The 13,521-nt window shown below is 46.9% G+C and overlaps 1 protein-coding gene across 1 annotated transcript in view; it reads right to left on the bottom strand.

Annotated features, from left to right (window-relative positions):
* Positions 1-13,521, bottom strand: part of RIPOR2 (RHO family interacting cell polarization regulator 2) — a 107,094-nt gene that overhangs the window by 17,401 nt on the left and 76,172 nt on the right. Inside the window, exons 9-14 of the mRNA XM_068960628.1 lie at positions 9,822-9,865; positions 8,408-8,533; positions 7,947-8,095; positions 6,002-6,131; positions 5,125-5,271; positions 1,283-1,966 (exon numbers count right to left, since the gene is read on the bottom strand). Coding sequence (XP_068816729.1) covers positions 1,283-1,966; positions 5,125-5,271; positions 6,002-6,131; positions 7,947-8,095; positions 8,408-8,533; positions 9,822-9,865 — 1,280 coding nt within the window. The remainder of the gene's footprint in view (positions 1-1,282; positions 1,967-5,124; positions 5,272-6,001; positions 6,132-7,946; positions 8,096-8,407; positions 8,534-9,821; positions 9,866-13,521) is intronic.

Below are 13,521 nucleotides of genomic sequence, written 5' to 3'. Positions count from 1 at the left end.
CTAGGAGGAAATCACCTTTCTGAATCCTCTCTTCCCATGTCTATCCTGAGTGGTCTAATTGGGAACAAGAGAGGAAGATAGCTCTAGTGGAGTCAGGGTCCTCTGGCTTCTAGATTATTTGTGAGTGATTAATCTGGGATTCTAATTCACTGATTTGGGCCAACTGCTGAGAAGGGAATCCTCTAGGAGGTAGTGCCCAGGGCAGGGAGAGATGCCCGTGGTCCTCACATCCTGGCTGCCCAACTCTGTCTTCAACCAGGGAAGGCCCTTCCTGCTTCCTGGAAACTCCGAGAGGGACCCTCTCCAGTAACATCTCAATGAGATATGATGCTCAAAAGGCCACCATTCATTTCACATTTGGGATCTGAATGATAAACTCTGGGGCTGAGGGAGTCTAGATATTCTCTAGAGCTCTTAATTTAACTCCCAGTCATTCTCCTAAAGTTGATCCGTTGTCAGGAAAATAAAAATTAATATATGCTGCTGCTGCTGCTGCTGCTGCTGCTGAGTTGCTTCAGTCGTGTTCGACTCTGTGCAGGCCCATAGACGGTAGCCCACCAGGCTCCACCGCCCCTGGGATTCTCTAGGCAAGAACACTGGAGTGGGTTGCCATTTCCTTCTCCCATGCATGAAAGTGAAAAGTGAAAGTGAAGTCGCTCAGTCATGTCCGACTCTTCGGGACCCCATGGACGGCAGCCCACCAGGCTCCTCGGTCCATGGGATTTGCCAGGCAAGAGTATTGGAGTGTGGTGCCACTAGTATGAAATGGCAACCCACTCTAGTATTCTTGCCTGGGAAATCCCACAGACAGAGGAGCCTAAGGAGTTACAGTCCATGGGGTTGCAAAAACTGTCAAATATGACTTAGCACCTAAACAACAACTAGTATTAGAAAATAAATGCCATTTGGTGGTGGTTTAGGGTCTTCCCTGGAAGTTCAGTTGGTAAAGAATCCACCTGCAATGCAGGAGACCTGGGTTCGATCCCTGGGTCGAGAAGATCCCCTGAAGAAGGAAATGGCAACCCACTCCAGTATTCTTGCCTAGAGAATCCCACGGACAGAGGAGCCTGGTAGGCTACAGTCCTTGGGGTTACAAAGAGTCAGACATGACTCAGCAACTAAATAACAACTAGTATTAAAAAAATCAATGTCATTTACATATTGATTATCTACTGATCCTGTGATAGGGAAGGATAAAAAAAAAGATAGTCTATTTTACATAGAATGTTGGCTTAAGAGACTGTCTCGGAGACTAATCCAATTTCTCTGAAAAGGTACTTACTTTTAGAATGTCATCCAGGTGCATGACTTCCTGGTTCAGATCCTGAAACTCTTTATACTGCTCTTTGTGTGGTTCTAACGCAAGGAAAAGCCCATTAAAGGCGTCCTCTAGGCTTCCATCCAGGAAAGACCTACAGCCTTCCGACTCTGCACTGACCGAGCCCTCCGAGAGCAGCCTCTCCGTGGCCGCCGGCACCTCTGCCGAGGTGAGCCTCTTGACCAGCTGCTTCGTGATGTTTCCTTCAAAAGTGTCCAGCTCCACGGGCTTGAGTTCAGAGGCCTCTTGCAGAAGGGCCTCTTGTAAAAGGGCCTCTGCAACTCCCTTCTGCAGGAACAGGCGCTCCGGCCCGGCCCCAGTGGCCGCTCGGCAGCCCTCGGCCTTCCCCGTCCCCTGGGTCTCTCCCTCGGGGTGAGACCGGGGCTCTGAGCCTTCTCTCGAGGAGCTGCTGCAAGAGGCTGAGCTGGAGTCCTCCAAGCCCTCGTTCTGGGAGGACTGGCTGCCTGGGGGCAGCTCTGCGGAGGTGACAGTGATTTCTGGATTTGCCGCGCACGCGCCAGGGAGAGAGTCAGCTGGGCTGGGGGCGAGGGTGCAGTCCCCGTTGGGCAGGTCGCTGAAGCTGAGGGACAGTGGCATTTTCTCCTCGGCTGCCTTCCCGTTTTCAAAGATGTCATCAGGTAGATTTGACTGTAGATAAAAGGCAAATCATTATGATTTTGGAAACAAGGAATGTGTTTGGCCTTGTTCATTTCCAGACAAAATGTAAGACAATTAAAATAAGAAACAGACCTTTCACGATATTAACATTGAATTTGTTGATTGTGTGTGTGCGTGTGTGTGTGTCTGCAAGCATGGCAAAACAAAACAAGCCTTTAAAAACTCTATTTCCATTGCTGAACCTGTGTAAAAGTTCATTGTACTGGTCTCAGGTTTGAAATTTTTGAAACAAAAAATTTGGAGGCATGGGTTGCTTGTTTCCTAAATCCCAGGATCTCACAATATCTGGCAGCCATAGTTAAGAACACCACTGGTTCTTTTTTTTTTTTTGGCATCAATCTTAAAGGGCTTTCCAGCATTCATGCTATTTCATTCAAAAGATGTGATGCTTTGTTCTGCTTCATTTCTCATAAATTATTTTTGAAAATCTCTACCCACAAATCCAAAGCCCTGGAAAATGTTTTATTAATTCAGTAACCATGCCACAAATAATTCAAGGCCAGAAATATATTTGCAGAGCTTCTATAAAAAGAGGAGAGAAAGACTGATGAACTAAATAACTGTGTTCCAGGGCTGCAAACCCCAGAGGTCCCAGGGTGTCTGGAAACCTCGGGTGCTCTGCTGGACAGCCCCAGCTCTGTGATCTGTGAAGCAGAACTCAGAAGACAGAGGTCAGAAATACCCAGGTAACCAAGATAATTCATTTATGCAGGCATTAACAATCTCCAAGTCATCTTTCCTGACACTGTGGTCTGCATGGTGTTGAAGTGCCCAACACTGTTCAGTGGGAAAAGTTTTCTAGTTATTTGAGATCGACTCCTTCAAAATGAATACTTTCTCTTGGATTCCAGATTTGATTGTTTAAGTAAATATAAGTACCTAGTTTAATTTCATATAAAACAATGAGGGACTTTCCTGGTGGTGCAGTGATTAGGACTTTGTGCTTCCACAGCAAGAGGCACAGGTTTGATCCCCAGTCAGGGAACTAAGGTCCCACATGCCATGTGGCATTGACAAACAATAAAAAAAATTTAAAAACAACAACAACAATTGATCGTGACAGTGCTGGGAATACATCCAGGAAATAAAAATATTGCAGCAAGTGAAGTGGGGAGCAGACAGAAAGTGGCTCCCCGTTCTCCTCCAGCAATGTCCCTGCTCCCAACACCTGCAGTTTCAACCCAAACTCTCCACTCTCGTCTGGTTGGAACCTCAGGATGTGTCACTGGGACCCTCAAGTGACCTCTGCAAGCTCACTTTCTTTGTGTCTAAAACAGAATGTTTTCCTGGATTAGTGATTACTGAAAAGTGCTCCCCAGAGTCGGGGTGGAGGGGGTGGCGGGGCGGGATGGGGAGGGGGTGGAGGGAGCTGCAGGGACCGTTGTGGGGGGCGCCAATTGCTCCCCTTACTACTGCCAGCTCCTTCACTTCAGTTTCCTTCCTCCTCTATCTGTACCCTCCTCTCATCACCCCCCAAACAGGCTTTATGCCTCCAGGGAGTGATGAAAGAGGAAGCTTCTGGGGAGAGATGGAGGAAGGCTGAGTCCTGCTCCCGGCACTTCCTCCATGGGGTCCCCTGGGCATCTCAAAGAACCCCCGGTCCTCTGAGCTGTCTGGCCCAGCCTCAACTCGCCTTCAGAATATACACTCCCAGCAGCTCTGAGGGAGGCGGAGGCCTTGGCTAAGTAAGGAAGCGGGGGACCTTGGGTGATCTCGATTCTTATTTAAATTCCAAACTCCGCTTCAGCCATTTCTGTGCAGCCTCACATTCCCAAGCCCATATTTGCTGGACTTCAGCGGCAAAGGTCGAGTTAGACTGAGCTGCCTGCCGAAGGGGCCGTACCAGGTGCCAAGGGGCCGAGCCTACAAACAGGCACAGGAGGGCTGGGATGTTGTAACTGATGGGTGATGCGGGCGCTGGAGCAAGGGGGTGGCTGCAGCCTGGGAGAGAGACAACCTGGAACTCAGCCCTGGAAGACAGAGAAGAAAGGAAGGAGGGGGAGGAAGTGTGTTCTAGAAGGAACAACAGTCTGCAGGAGATCCTGAGAGGGAGGGTGCATGGGGAGGCGGGGCGCTGGGCAGAGAATGAAGCCTGGAGAGACGGGAGGTGGGCCTGGAGAGCCGGGCTGGAAGGGAACTGGCTGCTCTGAGGAGTCTGTGTTCATCAAGTTCAAAAGGCTTTATGAACATATAGTTCAAAAGGCTTTAGGAAACCATCACATTTTTTTTCTAATCTTGCTCTTGTTTAAACGATGTGACTAAAATCGCTGCCAACTCCCTCCCCAGCCCTCTGACTCGCACTGTATGAGCATGAATATACACTTGGCGTTGGTAGTTACTCCAGCAGCTGGTGCCTGCTTTATCGTTCCCATATCGTCTTCCCACTTCCCTCGGAAATTTTATTGGAGTTTAGCCCCATCCATTTTACTGGTGGTTTTTTTTTTTTCAATGAATAAGAGGTTATTATTATTATTCTTATTAACCAGAAGACTTTTAACCCTTTCCTCTCTGGACATTCAAAGATTACTTTCTATGTCTGTGAAGGGCAGAACACGCCGTGTATGTGCATACATATGTGTATGTATATTCTCCTGTGGCATAAAGGGCGACACATATCATGTAGGTAACTTATTACATCTTTGACTGAAAATTAGAGTCTCTTTTACTATGATAGTATAAAACACACTAAGGCTAAGAACCTCTTTCAATAAAAAGAGCTCTAGGAAAATTGGTTGAAATCTTTCTGACTTCCTCAAATGCCAGTTTTTGAAGGCTACAACTGTAAAGATTGATATTAGTGATACATTAGCTTAACTTGTGAATGAGAACCTTCTTTGACTTCATGTGTGACTGTGTTTTTTTAAATGACAATCTTGTTACCATGGATATCTTTGCCACAGTGCAAAAAAGGCACAGCACAAAAGCAGAGATTGTGGGAAGGGAAGGACAAACGGCCTCTCTCACAAAGGTGCATGCAAGCCCAAATTTCCCACCCTGCAGACAGGAGACCTGTAACCGTTAGCCAGTGAGCATGAGAGCGAAGATAAAGCAAGAGGCGTGCCAAAGCATACATGCCACCAGCCCCCAAAGGCAAGCACATCACACCCCGGCGGGCCACCCACACTCACATAAAACTCTAGCACGGCCTTGGGTCTCAGCCTGAGGGAGGGCAGGTCACTGAAAGAGCGGCTGCGGTGCAGCTTGGCAAAGAAAGAGTCTTGCAAGGCACTCAAGACAGACAGCCTTGGCTTGTCTGGTGAAGGATGCAACCATCTCTTCAGAAGTCAAAGCAAGATGGGGAGTTAGTGGAAAGCAGCAGGTTACTATGTGTCTGTCAGCTCCTAAGCAAGCGTTGCTGATTAAAACAAGGAGCCCTTATTTACACCTACTTCTTTAAAAGGCTGATCTCAGAGAATGGATGGAAAAGTTGATATGCGTTGATCAAAGTAACAGGTAAATGGGGGTGGGGAGCAGAGCAGGGATAGAGCGGGTTGACCCCTTGGGCACCGGTGGCCACGGGCATCTAGGCATGTGCTTCCCTTAGTCACCACTGGGTTAGGGTGAACTTGAAGATGACATCAGAGTCGGCCCTCCCCTCTGTATCCGAGGGTTATGCATCCATGGAAAAGAAATTCCCGAAAGTTCCAAAAAGGAAAGCTTCAATTTGCCAATTTGCTGGCAACTATTTACATAGCATTTACACTGTATTTACAATTATTTATGCGTCATTTCCATTACATTAAGTATCATAGATAATCTAGAGGTGATCTAGCATACACGGGAGGATGTGAAGGTTATGTGCAAACACTGCCATTTCATATAAAAGACTGACTGGAGCATCTTCGGATTTTGCTATCAAAGGGGTGAACCCCCGAGGATACAGAGAGGTGACTGCATTAAGAATTATCGAGACTCCCTAACACTGTACGTTAAGCATTTCAGAGGCTGGATGCAAGCACTGCCTCAGGTTCATCACCTCTCCTCCAGAAAGCACACAAAACTTACAAAGAAGGAGTGATCTTTGAAGGTGGGCGTTTCCGGAGTACCCTGGCTATACATGGACATTCTTCTCTGGAGGGCGGCCACCTTGTTCCCAGCGCCCGAGGATGGGGTCATGTCCTCCACGTCAAACGGACTGCAAAACAACAGGACCCCATGAACGCATGCTTGTTAAAATCACCCATCATCACCGGACCGCAGGCCAAGAAAGCACCTCATTATACTAACGTAAACTCAGCCAGTGGGAACTGGGCTTGCTGTCTGTTGTTCAGTCACTAAGTCATGTCTGACTCTGTGACCCCTTGGACTATAGCCGGCGAGGCTCCTCTGTCCAGGCAAGAATACTGGAGTAGGCTGCCATTCCCTTCTCCAGGAATTATCCCGACCCAGGGACAGAACCCGCGTCTCCTGTGTTGGCAGGCAGATTCTTTACCACTGAGCCACCAGGGAAGCTGGAGAGCTGGGCTGGTTTTGGCCGAATTGGTCTGTCACCAAACAAACCATGATTTTAAAAAAGTGGAGCAGAAAAAGAAGTCTAGACTCACCCAAAGGACCACAGATTATCATCACAGCTTTAAGTACAATTTATGTGCACACCTGGATACCAATTAAATCTGCTTCTTCATGCATATTAGAGACATAAACATAAAGAATCTGCCTGTGATGCAGGAGCCACAGGAGATGTGGGTTTGATCTCTAGGTCAGGAAGATCCCCTGGAGGAGGGCACATCAACCCACTCCAGTATTCTTGCCTGGAGAATCCCAGGGATAGAGGAGCCTGGGATGTTACAGTCCATAGAGTCGCAAAGAGCTGGACACGAATGAAGTGACTTAGCATAACACAAGATGTTGAAGAAGTCTGTAAAAATTCCTGGAGCTTTGCAAGGACAGATGCTTTAATGATACAGGAGAGAAATAGATTATTGTTTGGTTCTGAAGAAAACACTCCTGTTCATTTCAGTTCACCCAGCGCCTGCTGCGTGACTGAGAGGACAGAAGTGTTCACAATGATGCCATTAGTCATCCTGACATGGGCTCATCCAGCAGGGGCTTGCATTTGAGATGTCAGTGGTTACAAATTATGAGGAGAGACGGGCTAGGCAAATCATGTGGACACTGTTTTAGTGACAAGGTTACACGTCTTTGCTGCTTCCATGCCTGACCCTCTGTGTTGTAAAGGGGCCCAGACGTTAATATTCGACAGGCCCTCGTTACTTGGTAACACGGGCATAAGATCAACTGTTGTGAGCAACCAGTGTTTCATAACTTAGCAAGACCTTTCCTATGGGACGACTTCAGAAAACCACTTGTTATTTGGAGGATAATTGCTTTACAATGTTGTGTTGGTTTCGGCCATACAACAACGTGTATCAGCCATAAGTATACATATGGCCCCTCCCTCTTGAGCCTCCTTGCCACCCCCTACCCCTCTTGGCAGAAAACTATGTTTAAGTTCCTTACTTTGACAAAAGATTTCTCTTGCCCTTTGGAAATATTCTATTTCAGCATTTAGAGTGTGGAGAGACTAAAGATATCCAAAGCTTTCCAAAGCACTGTATGATGTCTGAGATAAAGAGGGTTAAGCAATTAAGACACCACAGCAAGCATCAGGATCTTTCTGCAGACAAAATATGGACCGTTTCTTTCCTTCACATCAGTTGACTTGAGAGATACATTTCTTTATATACGTTCAAGGGTTGAGGAGGAGGGACGGAGGCAGGATAAAATGTTTAAAAACAGAAAGTCAAAGAGGAGAGTAGTGATATGATATTAACATGTGTGAACACCTAGCAACCCTAGTAAAGAGATTCCTGGGCCCTGGGGTGGGGCCTGAGAGTCAGCGTTCATGCCAAGCTCCTTGGTGATTCTGATGGTCCACGCGCCACCCCGGGAATAGCACGAGCCTGTGACATGTATTTTCACTGCAATGATATAAAAAAGGGCAACTTACTACCAGGTGATTTCCAGGTTGAGTTTGATGGTGCCAAGGTCATTGATGTCCACAGCCACCACCTGAGGTCGGGCTGCAAACAGCTCTTTGGTCTCACAGGTCACACTGCCCACCAGGAGGTGAGTCGCCAGCCCTTTGAGTTCTGTGACCTGGTGAGAGAGGGAAGGGAGAAAGGCCTTACAGGACAGCGCTGGACGAAGGCAGCCCCTCTCCTTTGTTTTTCTTGGCCAGGGGAGGCATTCAGAATCATATCTGAAGCTGGAGGTGGGTGTTTCCCAGGCCCGCTCACATTCACACTGCCCGCTCTGACACGAGGGTGGGTCTGGGGATGTGCTTGTAGCACAGACAGTGGTCTGGGGGGTGGAGGGGCAGCAGGCAGAGGTCTCAGGGACAGGTCTCCATGACAGATGTCTTTGCTGCGGCAGCAGCAAAGACAACACACAGCAGTGCCGATCCCGTACCTTGATGGAAATGAACCCGACTATCAGCGGCAGGAACACCATCTCTTCTCCGTCCCAGCTCTGTTTGCCGTTTACCTCTATCCTGCCTTTCAGTTTCCACCTCTGTCGGCCATACTTCATGAAAATCTAGAGAGAAGACGCCAAAGGGTCCTCAGGTTCCATTGCCCTCACCCACCTCCCCTCCAAACACCAGGATCAAAAAGGCAGGAAACAACCGCTCCTCCCCTTCTCCAGCATCCTCACGCCACATCCTGACTGTTGCTTCTTCCAAATTCTCGGGGTGGGAGTAGGTGGGGCAGAGGACCAGTGGGGAAAGACTTTCAAAAGGGAGTAAGTTCTGCTCCTCTAGGACCCAGTGCGGAGGGCTTCCTTTAAAAAAGGTTATTTTATCAAGCCCTGCAGCTCACTCAGGTCACCCAGCTCTTTCTCTCCTTAGTTCTGCTTCAGTGGAACCACCACTGGATTAATTCCGCACACTCCCCAGCCCCTTCAGAGAGACAAGGTGCCAACAGCTAAAATCTACTCAGCGGCCAGAAGCAAGAAATAAGACATCCTCCTTTTGGGAAAGGGAGATGGAGCTGGACAAGGATTTTGAAACCTGACACACTCTGGGGAGAGGGTGTGCAGACTCCCCTCGGTCAGACAGCTTTACTGGTTAGAGAAAGATACAGTCCCCCAACCTCCCACCAAGATGAATGATTAGAGAAGGTTCTGGAGGTGACGGTTAGATGAAATAATTATGCAGGTTCCCTTTTGAAAAGGAAAAAGATAAAAAGCTTTTTTTACTTTATGGAGTATACTTTTTATAAAGAAAGATCTAGATTTCACAATTCTTCATTCCTGATACTTGCAAGAAGTCATAATCTTGGATTGGATCTTGGGTCAGGAAAAAGCTGCTATCGAGGACAATATTGGGACATGGAAAAACATGACTGTAGATCTCATGTCTAACGATATGAGCTAAGGGATCAATGCTAAGTCTGCTCATGTCAAGAACTGGACAATGTTTATATGACGGAATGTCTTCCTGTATTCAGGAAAATAATTCATGGGTGAAGGGTCATGATATCTGTGCATTAATCTACAATGGTTCAGAAAAATAACAACAACAATATTAACAATAATAAAGCAAATGTGGCATAATGTTAAAAATTAGTGTCTAGATGACCCATATATGAGAGGTCTTATACTAATCTCTAAACTTTTTATTTATTTATTTATTTTTATTTTTATTTTTACTTTATTTTACTTTACAATAATGTATTGGTTTTGCCATACATTGACACTTTCTTATGGGCCCAAATTTCTTTTTCAAAATGAAAAAAATACAAATAAAAAGACAATTGAAGAGGCAAAATAATGACAACTGACTCTTGTCTCTCAAGTCCAACACCCAGACTGATACCATACTTACTTCATATTGATCTCCAGGACAGAGGCGAGCAAAGCCAGCCAGACCTGTAAGCAAGCAGTTGGGATCAGAGACACAAAGTCAGTTTCTCCTCTTTACAAACCCTCACTGGCACATTTATAAAACTCAAAGTGTCAGGCCTTTGTGAAACCTCATGTAATATCTTCTGGGGACCCTCTGTGGGCACAGCTATTGTTGGGAATTCCATCTATCTCAGCGAGAGAGGACATTCCTTGCTGGGATGATGGGAGAGGTGCTCGTCAGGCAGATAAGGCTGTTTTCTCTATGAAGAACCCCGTTAAGTCGTGAGACTGTGAGACAGATGAATCTGCTTTCCACCAGTTCCATGGGTGATGCCAGGGTTGAGACAGAGAAGGTCCATGGAGGCCTCAAAAAGCACCTGCTGTTACCACTCTCTGTCAGTAGATGGCAGCAACTTATCAGTTCCTCACATCTCTCCATCCATAGAATCACTCCATTGAGGACCAGTTTCTACTAACAAGTAGAACATTAACAAGCCTCTTAAAAAGATTTACTGAAATAAGAGTAGAATTAAAGAAGCTAGTTTTCACTAATAGTTTTCTGGACGATTAGTCTTTTATTTTTAGTACTTCTGAAGCAAAGCACAATCAACTTGTTTTTATAAATCCAAATTGGCTGGATATGCCAATTCCAATAAAATCCTAAGCACTCTCTAAAAACCTCTACAGACTATTCAGAATTCATCTACTGCCTGTTTACCTACCTCTGCAATTACAGTGGAGGCCTGGTTAAAAAAGAAAAGAAAAGAAAACCTAAAAAAATGATCTGATATCCTTGCTGGATAAAGGAGAGTAAGGTGAAAATCCTTTGAAGGTTTTTTTTTTCCCCCCTGTGAAAAATCACTAGAAATTTTGTATTGGAAGAACTTATCCAAATGGGAGAAAGCTACTTGGTACAGATGTTTTTGAGCTTCTCAGCTCATGTTATTAAAGCAAAATTTTTTTGAATTGCTTATAGTTACATCACACTGATACTGTGATTATCACCGTATCGTGGCATGTGGCAGTAGGTAGGTAAAAACAGGCCTGGGGCTATGCTATGCTTCTTCAAGTCCTACCTGCTTACGTAAGCCATTACGGTTCTGACAGCATAACTGAAACAGCTACATTTACTGCCTAGTGAGTATCCTTTCAACCTGGCCAGGTTTCTTTCAGACTCTGGTCTGATGCCTGTTTGGACTTTCAGTTGGGGAAAGCTTCATGTTCCTCAGTGGTTTAGGGATGAATGCAGCACTGTCTACAGAGCTTTCAAGATGATCACTCCAAAACCCACCACAGGGGTCAGCACCAGGGAAGGACATGGGAGGTGGGGGGCTGAGGGGCCTTTTATCTCCATGGTGTGTCTTCCTGCCTCTTGCGGATGCTTTACTAGAAATGCGACTAACTGATGAAACAGCTCTCCCACACACAACCTCTTTCAGAAGCCCCAGATACTACAGTGAGCAGTTGCCCACCCTGCTCTTTCTTTGCTCAAGGGCCATTCTGCCAGAAGAACGCATCCCTTTTTTTTCTAGTTCTACAAGGATCTATAAGGATCTTCTTTTCCAAAGATAAAGAGGATCACACATGTTGGCTGGCAGCACGTACACAGGGAAAAGGCTGGTTGGAAATTCATGACACTTTTAACAAAATTTAGCACTGGGGGGAGCCATTCTGAAGCTAAGGAAGTCACACTTTCTACTCCAAGGAAAACAGCCAAATAGCTGAATAGCTGGGAGCTCCTGTTACAGGCCTGATGGACTTATGCTGAGACATAAATAATGCAGATTTACTGGCTCCCTTGTAGATGTCCCCTCTCCTGGACTGGACCTGCCCTGAAAGCTGCAAGAGCCAGGACAGACTTTTGGACATACACACTGCCTGGAACTTAATTCAAAGCAGGTAATAACTGGGAGAAGTTGATTTCGGTAACGGACCAGATCTTTTCATGTGCACACTGGTGGATGGCTCTGCACTCTCCCTCTTTAGGCTGGCACTGGAGCCTCTTTAAAATCTGGCACCAAGGAGCCCCACAACTCTCCTCCCAAGGTCCTCTCCTGCTTGCTCAGTTGCTCTGCCGCCAAGTCGCTTCAGTCGTGTCCGACTCTGCGCGACCCCACAGATGACAGCCCACCAGGCTCCCCCTTTCCTGGGATTCTTCAGGCAAGAACACTGGAGTGGGTTGGTATTTCTTTCTCCAATGCATGAAAGTGAAGTCGCTCAGTCCTGTCCGACTCTTAGCAACCCCATGGACTGCAGCGCACCAGGCTCCTCCATCCATGGGATTTTCCAGGCAAGAGTACTGGAGTGGAGTTGCTCAGCCGTATCCAACTCTGTGTGACCCTATGGACCGTCGCCCGCCAGGCTCCCCTGTCTATAGGATTCTCCAGGCAAGAATACTGAAGTGGGTTGCCATACCCTCCTCCAGGGAAATCTTCCTGACTGAGTAATCAAACCTGAGTCTCTTATGCCTCCTGCATTGGAAGGCAGGTTCTTTACCACTAGTGCCACCTGGGAAGCCCAAGGTCCTCTCATTCTAACACAAAAGTTACACTCGGGAAGCCTTTCTCTTTCCTGCTTCTGCCCCCCTTCTCACCACATTATTGGTTAGGCAGGTTGTTTATTCCACTGAATTAGACTGGACTGGCTCATGCATCCATTTTCTCCAGTAGACTGTGTGGAAGTCAAGGCCAGGGACCGTTTACTAGGATGCAGCTGGCCAACAGCAGGAGCTCAGCGAGCACATGATCAATTGCTTTTAACACCATCACCTACCCCACCCCCACCAAAAGGCCCACAGAATGACTCTGTTGTTGTGTGTTGGGGTGGGGTGCAAAAGGAAGTGGGGAAGGGTGTGGCAGGAAGAAGCTGAGTTACCAGGTCTGAGAATGTTATGAAAGATCCTCAGTTTATGTCACTATGTATGTTGGGAGTGGTAATTTTTTCTTAGCAGAATTGATAACAGATAAAATAGCTAACTGCAAAGATGCAAGATTTCTTGGCAGTGCAAGTGACTGGCTTCCTTTTATCAAGAGAAAGGACGATTTTCATGGGGATACTGCCCTTGAAAGGCTTCATAGAAATAGTTCAAGTTTTCATGTTAGATTAGGAAAGCGGAAGTGAGCTTGCAGGTTTGACTGATCCCCAAACCCAGAGAGAAGCCAGGGAAGCCCATTGGGTAGGTGGAGAGAACAAAGTCAAGGGTAGTGATGGAAGAGCAGGAGCCAGCAGAAAGTTCAGTCTGTCCATCACGATAACTCGTCATAATGCGGATTTGTTCTTCAGCTGGGCAGCCAGTCCCCCCAGTGGATGGCAGGGTCCCCACAGCGTCCTCACTGACCAACAGGCCTGAGGTCCAGATCTGGTGGGTGGGATCCCCTTTCTCCCACACCTCCCCCGGGATGGCTGTGTGCTGGGTGGAGGGTGACCATCCCATAGAGAACATTCTTTGAGCAATCTTTTATCATATCTGCTCAACTGTGTTAGAACTTCCCACTTCAGGGGCTTCCCTGATGGTCCAGCGGTTAAGACTTTGTGCTTCTGTTCCAGGGAGCATGAGTTTGATCCCTGGCTGGGGAACTAAGATCCCACTGCAGCAAAAAAATAAAGTACTGTGCGACTTTGGGGACAAGTCACTTAACCCCGTTCCCCATGGCAGAAATGGGGAAATTACCATCCCACCC

This window comes from Capricornis sumatraensis, chromosome 22, assembly GCF_032405125.1.
Source record: "Capricornis sumatraensis isolate serow.1 chromosome 22, serow.2, whole genome shotgun sequence".
NCBI lineage: Eukaryota > Metazoa > Chordata > Mammalia > Artiodactyla > Bovidae > Capricornis > Capricornis sumatraensis.
The sequence above is the reverse complement of the archived record's forward strand: the minus strand, read 5'-3'. Positions and strand labels throughout refer to the sequence as shown.